At 55.8% G+C, this 14,133-nt stretch overlaps 1 protein-coding gene across 3 annotated transcripts in view; it reads right to left on the bottom strand.

Moving 5' to 3' along the window:
* NTNG2 (netrin G2) overlaps positions 1-14,133 on the bottom strand; it is a 47,538-nt gene that overhangs the window by 23,330 nt on the left and 10,075 nt on the right. For all 3 annotated transcript variants that reach the window (XM_063409775.1, XM_063409774.1, XM_063409773.1), the window contains one exon: positions 2,863-3,506. In XM_063409775.1, the coding sequence (XP_063265845.1) occupies positions 2,863-3,506 (644 nt within the window). The remainder of the gene's footprint in view (positions 1-2,862; positions 3,507-14,133) is intronic.

Raw genomic sequence — 14,133 nt, 5'->3', positions numbered from 1 at the left:
TCTTTCTGGTTTTCTCAAAAGCTCTGGGAGATTGTGGTGAGGGGTTTTCCTTGGTGTGAAGCTGAGGGTGAAGGATGAGGTGAGTTTGGATGGGGGCCAGGAGTACCTGCACTGAGGGGGTCACAGAAAGCTCTCTGAACCCACCAGTTAAGGCTGCAGCACAGGAAAACACTGGGCTCATGGTCTGCTCTGAGGGCAAAGTGTTTTGCTCTTCCCTCACCCAGGAACATCAGCTGGCAACGAGCTGCCAAGTGCCTCATCACCCTGTGGGCACTGCCAAAATCCCAGTGTGGCACAGGGACACAGGCAATGCCACACTGAGGGCACACACTGCTCCTGCACTGCGGCCAGGCACAGCTCCCTCAGCCTCTCGGGGCTGCTCACTCTGCCCTCCTGGGGGAATTTTCTCTCACTCTGCTCTCCGGGGGGAATTTTCTCTCACTCTGCCCTCCCAGTGGAATTTTCTCTCACTCTGCTCTCCAGGTGGAATTTTCTGGCTGTATTTTGCCCTTGACCCCTCATTTCTTCACAATCATCTCCCCTTTTGTTTCCATGCCCTCTGTAGTGGAAATTCCACTTTTATCCAGGCACTTTCCTGCTGTTCCTCCAACATGTCCTGGAAGAGGCAGTGTGTGTCCATCCCCATCCCTGCCCACCCTTCCTCCCCCCTTCCCTGCACAGTGCTCCTGTCAGGCTCGCATTGATTTCTCCTCTCTTCCTCTCAATAACCCATCCCTTGTTGAGCCATACACTAGATTTAATTTGGTTTTAGTCCCTGCACTGTAACTGGCTTTGCTTACAGCTGGAATTAGATTGCTTTTCAGTGCAAAAACCTGCTTGCTGGGACTGGAATAATCACAGGAGCAGAGTTAACTCACAGGGAGCTTCTCCATCTTACACACCACTTATCCACAGCTCCTCAGCTGCTCACCTTCCCCCTGCCCTGAGCCCAAGGGGGGTGGAAGAGCCAGCACAGGACAGGCACTGACCTTGTCCCTGTCCAGATGTGTCCCTCTCTCCTGGAGCGAGCTGGAGCAGCGCAAACCTGCATCTCACCATAGCTCACAACTCGGGAGTCCGGGCTGACAAAAAGCAGATTTCAGAGTTTTCCCTGTTCCCAGCCGAGCAAAAGCCCTCTCCTCGCAGGGGCCCTGCTGCCCTGGAGGGGGCGGTGGGGCAGCTTTTGGTGAGGGGGAGCGGAGGAGCCGCTGCGCTGCAGCAGCCGCGGGCAGGCGGCCACGCCGGCACCGCGCCAGCGCCGGGAGAGGCCGGCAGGCACCGCCAACAAAACCCCGACCTGGCTCGTGTTGGCCCCGGCTAAAAAGCGGCATTGCAGCTTCCACAGGGCGTTCGCAGCCCGGCCGTCCCCGCCTCCGGCTGCCCTCGGGGTGGCGGTGGAATTTTGGGTGTCTGGTGGAGGTTGCGGCTCCTCCAGCCCCGGGTGTGTTTGAGAGGTTTTCCCTCCCCTTCTTCCCCAGCTGCCTCTTTTCACAGAATTTTCAGGGATTTTCTGTCTTCAACCAATCTCTGCTGCTGTAAAATGGTATTAAATTTGGCCAGTGAATTCAGAAGCTGATGAGGGGCTGGGGAGGGGGGAGGACAACTGAGAGCCAGGTGCTAGTTTGGGGAGAATCCCACCAGCACGGCCTGAAGTCCAAAGTGATGAAGCAACAAATCCTACCCAAGCCAGGCAGGAAAGGTAAATGGCTCAGAGGAGGGAGGTGTTCATGGGACCCCAAGAGTTTTTTAACTCTGATCAAGTATCCCCAGGCTGCTGCTGGAGCAGTAACAAGTCCTTGGTTAATCTCCACACTTGGAAGCCAAAGTTCAAGCACTGACCTCAAACATTTACTCCTAATTTACCAGACACATGTAGAGGTGCTCTCCTGCTCCTCTGCCCACACGCCTGAGCCCCCCAGGGCTCCTCCCTGAGCAATCCCCACAGTGAGCACCCCAAAATGCCCCCGACCCAGCTGAGAGCCACAGCTGCTATCCCAGACAGGCACCACGCCGTGAGAAAGACCCTCCCCGCGGCCTCCTGCCCGCCCTGGCGGGTGGAAAGGGCTCTCCCATCCCTCACTGCAGCTTCCTTCCCCTTGGAGCCTGTTCAAAGGCAGCCTCAGTGGCACCTGCAAACATTTCTACTTGCAAGTCTCAGAAGCAAACAGTTTGGAAGCGATACAAACGGCTCCTCTGTCGCTGTGGTGATGCTTGTTAGCACGGGGTGGGTGATGGGGAGGTTCTTCCCCTCTCGCCTCTAAGTCTCGCACAAGCTGGATGGGAAATCAGCCATCTCGGCACTTTTCCACCTTACTTTGCTTTTTCGGTTGATGTCATAACGTAACATATGGCATCGTACAGAGAAATGAAAAACAAAACCCAGGAGAAACCCCCCCCTCCCCGCTTCCTCTGCCCCAGATCTGTCGGGGGGTTTTACCCTCACCCCAAACTTCATCTGCCAGGGCTGGGGCTGCTCAGGGTGTGCAGGGCTGGCTGGGGATGACCCACCCTGGCAGTGAGCTGGAGTTCAGCAGGGTGAGCCTCATCCCACGCCCCATATCCACCAGCATCATCCCTGGGACATGAGGGCAAAGGCTGGCTGTGTTTGCACAGCTGGGACAGGGCACTGGAGGGAGCTCAGGCCCTGAGCGTCCATCCAAGCCACGTCCCAGCTCCCCCAGCACCAGCTGTGGAGGACACAGCCTTGGAGGTGCCCCTGCCCTCCCTGCAAGGACACATCTGCTGCCCTGCCTGGGGAGAAGGGCTGTTGGAGGGAGAAACGCTGATGGCTCATTTTTCTAGCAAGAACCCTCTTCTCACCCCTCCGAGAAGAGACGCCCGAAGAGACGCAGCGGCCTTTACCTGCCGGTGACCTCGATGTTGGAGACGGCGTAGAAGTACTTGTACAAATTCTCCCTCTGCACGTAGGTGCCCCCCAGGGCGGGCCTCAGCAGCCTCATGCGCAGGTCGGTGACGGTGAAGAAGTCCTTGAGCCCCTTGGCGCTCTCCAGCCGCGTGTACAGGTTGTCCATGTTCTTGAGGTCGGGGCCGGCGAAGATGGCGAAGCGGTCCCGCACCTCGAACCGCACGGTTTTCTCCTTCTTGGAGCCCGCCCAGCGGGAATACTCCTCGGTGCAGAGGACCCTGTTGGCACTGGTGGTGGAGAGGTCCCGGACCCTCCGTGCTGGCATGCTGAAGGCCTCCATGCAGTCGTCAGCGTAGTATTGGTACGGGTGCCAAGTCCTGCCGTTGTCCAGAGACTTCTCCAGCATCATGATGGTAGGGCGCCCGTACTCGAAGGTGATGACGATGTCGTCGGTCAGCTCGATGCTCTTGTTCCACGACAGGGTGATGTTGGCCAGCAGAGGCTCCGGGTACCGGCGCCACGTCACGCTCTGCCAGTAGGTGGCCAGCCCCTCGTCCTCGCTGTCGAACATCAGCCGGGGCGGGTGGGCCAGGTCGGGGTTGGAGGCGTCGCACTCGTCGCTGCACAGGTACGGGTTCTCCTGGAACGACAACAGCGGTCACCACAGGGGACAGCACAGCCCTGGCGTGGCGTGGGCAGAGTGGGCAGAGTGGGCACACAGGCCCTGGGTCTGGCTGCTCGTGTCAAGCCTGAACTGCTGGGCTGAGCTCTGGAGGAGGCTGTTTCTGAGAAGGGCTTTAAGGCAGAAAGGTGAGGCTTTGCCTCAGCTGTAAGAACGGCTGAGCTGTTTCCTTTGAAAGGCCCTTTGGGAAAGGGCTTTTCAATTTGGCACGGGGGCAATTTTCATAGAAAGCTCCTTGCCTGAGATGGTCTCTGAGAAACTTGGGCTAAGCTTGGCCGATTCACAAGGCTACAGAAAGCTGTGCTCATCCCTGTCTCCTTGGGGGAACAGAATGGCTAAAAGCCCCCAAGCACACCCCTGCCTCTCATGGCTCCTGATGCTGAAAAGGCCAGGGACACACCATCCCCTCAGTGCCTCTGAGCACAGCTAGAGGACGGAAACCAAATTTCTCCAGCTCCCAGCTGGGACAGAACTGAGCAGTAACAGAGAGAGCAGAGATTTGTGCTCCTGGTGCCTTGGTCCTCACCTACCCACAGGGAAGAGGGTGGGAAGGGTGGCTCACCCCATCCAGGGGACAATGTCCCCTCCACAGCGGGAGGGAGCATCCAGCCATCCCGTTTTGCCCACAAGTGCCCGTGCACAGCCAGGCTGGTGTGTTCTGCAGGGACACACCTCCTCATGCTGAGCTGCTCTAGGACACTGTGTCAAGGTCACACACCACATGTTGAAGTTTTGGGGGTGGGCAGCTGTGCCAATGCATTTACTGCTCACCCGATATGTTTGTTAAAGCCCAGCATCACTGCCCTGCAGCCTCTGCCCCCAGGAGTGAGCATGTGGGTCCCACCTGCCTTGGGGATTGTGTTCTGGTGGGTACAGACCACAAAAAACTCTGCAACACGCTGCAAATCCTCTTTTTTTGCATATGAAGCATCTCTTTGCTGTCACTTTGCCTCCCTCTCAGAATCAAAATCCAAAGGATTGGGGAGGGAGAGGGGTTGGTATGACAGCAGGCTCTGCTGCTGTGGGACCCTTCTCAGGAAGGCAGAGGCACCTGGCAGAGGAGGAGGAGGAGGTGATAAAGCAGCTGGAGCTGCTCGGAGCTGGCTGGAGGTGAGGAGCCTGCTGGGGTGTGAGGTCTGGCTCTCCCGAGCACAGCAGCTTTCAAGGTAAGACCGAGCTGGGCGTTGTGCTTTGGTTTGTGGGTGCTTTGTGTGTGGTTGGAAGCCATGGGGAGGTGCTGTGTGTGGGGATCAGCGTGTTCCTGCCTGGCCCTGGGGAATTCCTGCAGTGCCAGGGCTGTGCCAGGGTGCAGGGAGCCGATATTGGTACCTGGAGGCTCCAAAAAATGAGGATCTGAGCAGGTTGGTTGTGTCCCTGGCTGCTGCAGGTGTGGGAAGAGGCTGCTCCTGTGTCCATGGCTTGCTTTGACCTGGGGAATTGTTGGGGTCTGAGTGCCTGTGAGCTGCTTTTGGGGTGCCCTGTGCATTCCCAGGCACAGCAGGGGAGGGGATCTGGCTGGCACAAGTGGATGCTCTCAGGTGCAAAGTGGGGCTGTGCTCTGAGTAACCTCTGAGTAACACAACGAGCTTTGGAAAACCTGGGCTTTGCCACCTCCAGCCAGGCAGCCAAGGGTCTTGGAAACCACTCAGAGCTTCTCCACTCCGTGTCTGCAAAGGGCCTTTGGTGCCTCCTCAGGGCTCAGAGATGTGCACTGAAGGCAAACAACTGTTTGCAAAGTCAGTGGAGGCCACAAACTCCTGAGGACACAAATAATTCTGTGTCTGCAGCAGCGTGTGAGCAGCACAGTGTAAATAAGGCAGGAGGCTGCTCTGTCAGCACGGGGGGAAAACAAAGCAGTGAGTGCTGATCTGTACATGAGAACCAGGCTCCTGAGCAGGGCAGGCAGCCTGGGGGGCACGAGGGGACTCCTGCAAACACAGCACACGTCGTGTTTGTGCTTGTGTGCACGGGGGAAAGCAGCACACGATAAAACAGGTCAAAACTCAAACTGCTCCCAGCCCAGCCTCGCCCTGACACACCCCTGCCTGGCAGTGGAGCTGCAAATGCCACGCTGGGGTTTGTTCCTCCTGTCACAGCCTCAGCTTGGGCCACGTGTGGCTTTTGTCACCTCCGTGGGTGCCAGCAGGAAGGGCTGGGACAGGAGGTGCTGAGCTCTGGGGTGGTGCCCAGCCTGCAGCAGGGAGGACGCTCAAAAGCAGGTGCTGGGGTTGATGTTTTAAAATCAAATAGCTTGGTGATTTATTTATTTATTTGTTTAGTTTGCAACTGTGATAACGGAGCAAGGGAAATCAGTAGAGTGCTCAGGCTTGCTTGCGTGGGTGAGGTTGAGGGGTGAGGGCACCCCACAACCCCCTCAAAGAGGGGGAGATGGCAGCTGAGGCTCTGAGCTGTGCTGGGGGATCCTGTCCTGCCACAACAAGCTGTTCTGGAGTAGGGATTTAAAAATCCTGAGACACTGACATATTTAATATGCTCTCCTGACTCGTCACGTTCAGAGGAATTGTTTACCTCTGCTAATGAGACACAGCTCCCTGCTGGGGGGATGGAGCTGCCTCTCAGCACAGCTTTGCCGTGGTGGCTGGGGGAAAAGGCAGAAAATCCCCCCTCAGCTGAAGTGCAGGGGGCTCTGAGTGTGTTTCCTGTGCTGAGGCAACATATTGTGCTGCAGTATGGTCCTCCTGTCAGTGTGGCCATACAGATGGCTTAATAGGACACTCCTGAAAAGACCATCCCAGAGGTCCATTTTTGCCACTTGTCTGAAGGAGGGTGCAGCAGGTGGAGAATTGGCTTGGGATGGCAGCAGAAAACTCTGTGACAAACGTGCCCTGCTGCTCAGGGGCTCTGTCTGAGCAGAGTCTGTGTCTCAGAGCTGTCCTGCCAAGAGAGCTCTTGCCATGAGCCTTCCCTACCTTGTGTGCAGCAGCCACAGCCCTCGAGCTGGTGGGAGATGGATCTCATTGAGTATTTCCCACTTGAGCTGCCCCAGCACGGCCACAGTGGCCACCTCCAGGGCTGTGGGTGATGCTCCCATCACTGCTTTCTTTGGAGTGCCCAAATTCAACAAACGAAGGACTCTGTGATGAAAGCACGATAAGGAAACATTACCCAGAGCAGAGAAGGCTGGCCAGGATGGGAGGCGGGACAGATTTCCCTGGAGCAGGGGGGGAAGCAACTGAGCCTGATCAAGCATGATCCCCCTTGCCACGTCCCGTCTGGAGGACCAGGCTGGCCTGGCACGGCCCTGGCAGGGCTGGGAGCAGGGAGGAGAGGAGTGAAAACTCTGCCTGTCTGCTCCTCCCAGGGATGGATGTGCACAACCCCGGGTGCCTCCCCAACCTGGGAGTGTGCTCAGCCCAGCTCAGCACCCCAGAGATCTCCTGAGCCACCCTGATGCTCTGGGGAGGCAAAAGGCTCAGGGAGGGCATGGCTCTAACAGAGCAAACTCAAAAATCACCTCCAAGTGAGAGCGCTGCAAGGTGGGGGAGAGCCTCGAAAGCCGCCGAGTGAGTCACACCACTACGGCTTCCTCTGCTAAAATGAAGTGTTCCTTTTTGGGGTTAGGTTTATTGAATTGTCCTTCCTCTGCGGGATGCTCGATGCCTTTTCTGCTTGGGGGGTGGTTTGGAGTCAGCCAGGAGGGCAGGGGGGAGCGGAAACAGATGGCCACGTTTTGGCTGCCCCGTTGGTCCTGGTAAGATCAGATTTAGCACTATTGAAACAATTCCAGGTATTATTTTTGAATCTGGTTTCCTCCTCCAAGCCGTGTGTCCTCCAAAGAATCTGTCCAAAGTCTTGAGATATTTAAGTCTTCAATCTAAAAGTCAGGATGCATTAGCCAGGCAAACTTGGTCTCAGTGAGCTTAAAATAAACCAGTTCACTTTGAGTCTCACGCTATTAAATCAGTCGTGAGTGTCCTCACAGCAACTAACATTGCAGGTTTCAGGCTCTCCAGCACTTTTTGGGGTTGTACCAAAGAGTGTTGCAGCCTTGCTTAGCTCCAGCTCAGCCCAAAAGGGCAAATCTCCAGGGGACAAACTGTGAGAGCCTCACTGAGGACATGGTGTCCTAAAAAATAGCACTGTGGTAAGGCTGTGCCTCTGTGAGCCAAATCAGAGAATGGTCTGGGTTGGAAGGGACCTTTAAAGGTCATCTAGTCCAGCCCCCTGCCATGGGCAAGGACATTTCAGCTAGGTCAGGCTGCTCAAAGCCCCGTCCAACCTGACCTCGAATGTTTCCACAGATGAGCCATCCATCACCTTTGAGGTTTGACCATGCCAATATTTATCACACTCATTATAAAAGTTTTCTTCCCCACAGCCAATCTGAATCTGCTCTCTTTTAGTTTAAAACCATTATCCCTTGCCCTAACACTACAATTCATAATAAAGAGAACCTCATCTTTCCTCTAGACCCTCTTCAGATGCTGGGAGTCTGAACCCTCCTTGGGGCTGCTCTCAATCCTTCATCCCCAGCCTGGGGTGACACTCGGGTTTGTCCTGACCCAGGTTTGTCCTGACCCAGGAGGTCCCCATGGGCCCAGTCCTTGAGCTGGGAATGTGTCCCAGCCCTGGTGACTGCTGACCCAGCCCTTGGTGCCTGCAGTCTGGGCATTTTCTGGGCAGAAATGCTGCAAAAGGAACTTTCTGAAGGTGACAGCAGAGACTTGCTCCTTGAGGAGGAGGATTTCTTAAAGAAACAAGATATTGGTCTGACAAAGCAGGATGACAGGAACCCAGGATGCTGCAGAGAAGCTGCTCCCCACCTTGCTGGGAAGGGGGGGAATGGGGGAAACCAGCCACAACAAAAGGCCTCAGTTTTACAAAGCCCAGATGGTTTTTAGGGCTCTTAATGAGTGTAAAAGTTGCCTTTTTTTTTTTTTCCTAGCAGATAATACAATTTTTAAGCCTCATAGCATAAAATTATATATTTTTGTAGGTGCAATTGCTTGATTAATCATTAGGCTGTTGAATATTTTAAACAAACTAGACATCTGTTGTGAATGGTGAAAGCAGCACAGAAATAAGACTGCAGCTTTTAGATCTCCATGCCAAAGGGAAGCTGGAAAGCAATTGCAACCACTAGCTGCACAGTGGAGAAAAATACGAAAAATAATAATAATAATATTAAAAGGGAAACAAAAATCCAACGAGATTTGAGCAAAGAAAAATGAGTAGATGATGGGAGAGTTTGTACTGCTCAGCCAAGGATGCTCAGTCACAGCTCTCATACCTGGTGTGATTTTTTAAGGGTGTCTTGGGAACCCTCCTGGACTTCCTTTGCTTTTGGGGGGTCTCTTCTGCTTGATGGAATTTAATCCAAGGCCTCTGCCAAAACCTAGAGCACCCTGGGACCCACTTGTTTTTAATTACAGCCTCCTAGTAAGAGTAATGACAAGGTCTCGTCAATTTGGGTGAGTTTTGGGAAACAAAACTTGGTATTCTTTTAATTGGGGCTGGGGGATGGAAATCCTCGGTGTTTTATAGGAAGATTTTTATTAAAGGGGAAAAAGTTAAATGTGTTTCTTCAGCACAAAGATCGGTGCTGTTGTGTGGGTTTCTCCTGGAGTGGTTTTTCCCTCTAAGACCTGGATCTCAAACCCAACCAGACACCTCTCAGACCTGGGGTGTCTCTGTAAGTGCTGCTGCTTGGTGGGACTGGGGGGCTCTTTGAGACCCCCAAAGAGCCTGCAGAGCCAGGAAAAGCAGGTGACAGCACAGGAACCTCCCTGCCTCCTTCCTGGGACTGCTTGTGACCAAGGAAACCTTGGTCTGAACCTCCACCTCCATCCAGGAGAGGACAATTCCCTCGTAGCCCCCACCCCATCCAGCTGTGATGCTTAAGGAGCTCTCAGGAGCATCCCAAGGCTCTCCTGCTTCCCTTGGGATACCCAAGGCCCTCCTGTTTCCCTCAGGACACCCAGGGCACTGCCTTTGAATTTCTGCTCAAAGGGCAGCAGATGAGTTTCACCAAGTCCCCGCGTTTCCTCGTGCTGCGACTGAGTCCTGAAATTGGTATCAAATTTCCTCCCAATCCTGCAAAAAACCAAGGGATCAGCAAAATCTCCACGTGCACCTGATCCCTGCTGCCCTGATAATGTCCCTGCTGTGGAGCAGTGGCACTGCAGGTGTCCTGCAGCCTGTCCTTCCCTGAGCAGCCCTGTCTGTCACAGGGAGGGCTGGGGGCCGTGGGACATGGGGGTCCCCAACTTGCAGAGGGGAGCAGGGCCAGCCCACGCCATCCCTGCCTGTGCTGTGTGTTCTGGAACACATTCCTCTCCCAGTTTTGTTCCATGTTGGATCTGTTGGCCCCACAGGACAGAGCTGAAATGACCTTCCCAGCACATTTTCCTTCCTGATTTATCCTCCACTGAGTGCCCCCAGCTCTCGCTGAGATTGAGCTGCAGGGCTTCCCTTCCATCCCCTGCCCCAGCTTTCCTGCCTCTGCCGGGGCTTCACAGGGATCTCTGTGCCCCTCCTGGCTGGGCTGGGGGTTTGCTGTGGTGTCAGTCAGCACAGGGAAATCACCCTCTGAGCACTGACCCAGCCCCAGTGCCAGCCACCCTTAACCCCCCCAGTGACAGAGTTCAGCCTAGTCTCTGCAGCACGGATTTCTGAGCAGGGCCACCCTGAGAGATGTGTGTTTTGGGAGACTTCCTTGGCTTTTCTTCCAATAATCACTCCAGGACGTGATGCTGCTTCCCAAACAGAATTACCCAGGAGAAAACACAGGCTCACCCTAATGACATTTCAGGGTGTTCTCACTCCTGCTGCTCCTGAGCTGAGGGTTCAACTGCTCTGTCTGGATTTATGACAAGACAAGGTGATTTTATGATCAAAAATAACATTTGTGAGTAATTAAATCTCCTGCTTTAGGGCATAAACCATAACCTGCCAGTGGCCAAGGTGGGACTCTAAGAGAGCTGGAAATACTCCCTGACAATTAATTTTCACTCTATTCATGGGCTGGGAGGGATCAGAGGGGTGAAACAACCGTAATTAATTTACAGCGATTATTTCCAACAGCTGGCAAGTGGCATAACTCACTGCAGAGAGGGCTGGGAGAGGGATCAGGAGAGATACAAGGCCTCTCTTATGCCAAAGAGCCCCAGAAATCCCCTTCCCTGTGAGCCCAGGTGAAGGTCTGTGCCCTCCTCTGAGGGACATGGGGGGACACTGAGATCTGCCTGGCCAGGTCCACGCTTCGTGCACTGTCCCCTCAGTGAGCTGTCCCCACTGCACAGCTGTGACTTGAACCTGGAAAACATCTCAGGAACAGTTCTGGGATGCAGGGACAGGTCCCTAATGGAGCCAGCACCACAGCATTGGACTGTGGAGACCCTGGGGAGTCTTTCTTCAAGATGTTACCTTTTCTACTTTTTTTCTTGTCGTTGTTTTAAAAATACCTCTTTGGTCAAGCTCTTTATATTTTAGATAAGACAGGAGCTGTCTCACAAGGCAGAAGATGCAGTTTTCCCCTGGGCTGCCTGAGAGCCACTCGGGAATGCTCCAGCAGAGCCTTCATCTGCACATCCTCCAGGCATCACTCCCCTCATCCCTGTGCCCATCCAAAGGGACCTTTTGGGGGGGCCCGTGTGGATAGGAAGGTTCTGGCAGGGCACCCTTGGTGAGGGGTATTTCACAGCTTAACCTCTGCAGGGGAAGGGCGGGATGGGATGGGATGGGATGGGATGGGATGGGATGGGATGGGATGGGATGGGATGGGATGGGATGGGATGGGATGGGATGGGATGGGATGGGATTCAAAGCTCAGGGGGGGCTGGTGGGGTGTTCTGCTCACTCATGTGTCCTTCCCCTGTCCCCTCCCTCCCCCAGCCATCTGCAAGGGGCTTTTATTCAGGCAGAGGCAGCAAAAGGGGAGAAAACCGTCCTCGCTAACAAGCTGTTTGCTGTTTATGAGCAGGTAAAGGCAGAGCTGGGATGAATTATTAATAGGGTGGAAATGGGGTCCCTCCACAGATCTGCTGCTAATTCTGGCTCAGCCGAATGTCACACCCTCCATCTCTCCCGGGCCGTGGTTTGGGGGGATTGATTGCTCCTCCGCTTCCTTCCCCTTCCTGCCGGATCCGGGGCTGTCCGAGCCCAAGGTGACCCGGCCGGGCCGGGCTGTGCCTGCCTGCGGGGTTTGGCACAGCGTGAGTCAGCACAGCCCACCCCGGCAGCGACACCGGGACGCGCTCAGCGACACATTTCTGTGTTTGGCCTCTTCCCTTTGGCCCGGAGCAGCTCCTCATTCAGCGAGCAGCGCCGCTCGTTCGAGGCTCTGCGGCTCCCTTGGGCCCGTCTCTCCGCCGGAGAAGAGATTCAAGCCCTACCCGTGGCTGCTCTTCCCCTTCCCCCTCCTGCCTGCTCTGAATTCGAGAAGCATCTCGTTCGTATTTCATCCAGGCTCAGCACCGTGCCCTTCTCTCCACCGGCCCTGGAGAGACATCGCCGTGCCAGACAGGGCGGGCTGGTGGCAGTGCCCTGGCTCCAGACGGGGAAATCGAGGCAGGCAGGGATCTCAGGAGCGGCTTCACCAGGCACTGAGGGCTCCCCACCTTTCTGAGGGCTGAAATCCCACGGCAGGGCAAAGTCGTGGCTCCCTCACCCAGCCTTGATGTGATTCTAAGGGAATCTCTGCTCTCATCCCACGCTGTCTGAAACTCTCCCTGTGGGCTGGCAGCACCTCACAAAAAGGGTCTGAACTGGTCTTTGCACTGTAAATGACACAGCCTCGGCAAAAGGGCGACATCCAGGCAGGAAGGAGCATCCTCTCCACGGAGGGAGGACCCAGAGGGAGATGCGGCTTGTCACGCACAGGGGCTGACCCAAGTCACCTGTCCTGGCCGGCACAAATCCCCTCACGCCCACTCCGGCTAAGCCAGAAACAGAAAATCTGGCTGCACGGGGAATTTCAGGCTCCAGCCTGAAACCAGCCCACGGGTGAGCTCTCCAAGAAGAGCCCCAAGCACGCTGTTTGCAGAGTGGCCTGAAGCATTTCCAAAGCCATTTCCAAAGCCATTTCCCGAGCCCCGGGGTGTCCTGGCAGCCGCATCCCCTGCCCTGTCCCCAGGGGCGTGCGCGGCTGATTTGGGGGCGGTACAAGGGTTAACGCCGCCCGGAAAATTCCACTCCTAAGCAGATAATCTCATCTGTGCTGGGGATACACACACATCACCCGCGGCAGCCCGGCCTCCCATGGAATCATTTTTGAGCAGCTCTTTCTTTGCGAACTGCTAATCCCCCGGTGAGCCGCTCTGACCCCGCCCCGGGCTCACCTCCACCCCCACCGCCCTGCCGGGGCTGCACCCCTCAAATCCCCCCTGTGGCAGCGGGGACCCAGGGCCCGGGATCAGAGGATGACACACCAGACACCCCTCAGCTGGCAGCCGCGGGCACGCGTTCAAAACCGCGGCACTTTAATCCCATTGACTGCTTTTTAGCTTGTCTCCAAACTCGGACTTGCTGTACCGGGGACTTGCAAGCTTTGCTCTTCCCAGGGCACTTCCCTGAAGCTTGTTTACAAATTAAGCTGCTTGGATTCCGCCCCATCCCTTCCCTGCCAGATTATTAAGCCCTTGCATCTTGCTACAGAGATGTGTTCGTGTCCGCAGCCCCGAGCAGCAGGAGCACAGCAGCAGCGACCTGTGTGCAGGGCTGCGAGTGCATTATTGATTCGGGGCTAAGAAAATGCTTAGGAAGTAGGAAAAGTGTCCTGCTCTCTAAAAGCCTGTGCGCCTTGTAAGCTCAATACATGCAGCCTTTGCAGAGAGGCTCGCTACGCCGCTATTAATAATTTATTCTGTAAGAGAGGCCCTGATAGTTTGAATGGGGGAGGGCAGGACGCAGAGCCCGGGGGTGGGAAAGGGGAGGGAGTGCAGGCTCTGCTGTGCTCCTCAAAGGGAGGTGCAGATGTTCCCCAGAGCCTGTGTGGAGGGGGCACAGCTGGGTGATGGATGCCCCTGCACCCACGCCAGCCTCTGATCAGGGCTCCTGTGTCTGTCTGCTGCATCAGGAGCTCTGCCTTTGCTGTTGTGTGCAAAGCATTTGGCTGCTTTGTGCTCTGTTTCAGAGGGACAATTCAGCAGGTGCCTGTCAGAGGTTTGGGTTGTGTCAGCCCAAAACGTGTCCTGGCTGTCCCTGAGACCCCGACAGCGATCCTCGCCTTGGACAGGGCTCCCCAAACCTCCCACCTGGCAGCACCACAGAGCTGGAGCAGCTGACTCAGCCAGCAGATGGGCATTACAAACCCTTTGGCTGGAGTAGAAACCAGTTGAATCTGTGCTGATTCCCCCTTCGGGACATGGAAGTGTCAAGGCAGGACTGGGCACGGTGGTGGCAGCATCCCCTGGAGCACCAGGGCAGCACAGACCCACTGCTCTGGGGTGTGCAGCGTCCAGGCAGAGGCTGGAGAGCTGGGATGGAGCGTGGAGCTGCTGCACGGAGGGGAGCAGAGGGAAGGCTGCCCTGGGAGGCTCCTGCACGGGTGGGAGCCAGCAGGGCTGAGCCCCAGCCCGGTGACTCTGCAGAGCTCAGCTCCTGCGCCAGCAGCCCCGGGCAGGCC

Source organism: Prinia subflava, chromosome 12 (assembly GCF_021018805.1).
Source record: "Prinia subflava isolate CZ2003 ecotype Zambia chromosome 12, Cam_Psub_1.2, whole genome shotgun sequence".
NCBI classification, from domain to species: Eukaryota; Metazoa; Chordata; class Aves; order Passeriformes; family Cisticolidae; genus Prinia; species Prinia subflava.
The sequence above is the reverse complement of the archived record's forward strand: the minus strand, read 5'-3'. Positions and strand labels throughout refer to the sequence as shown.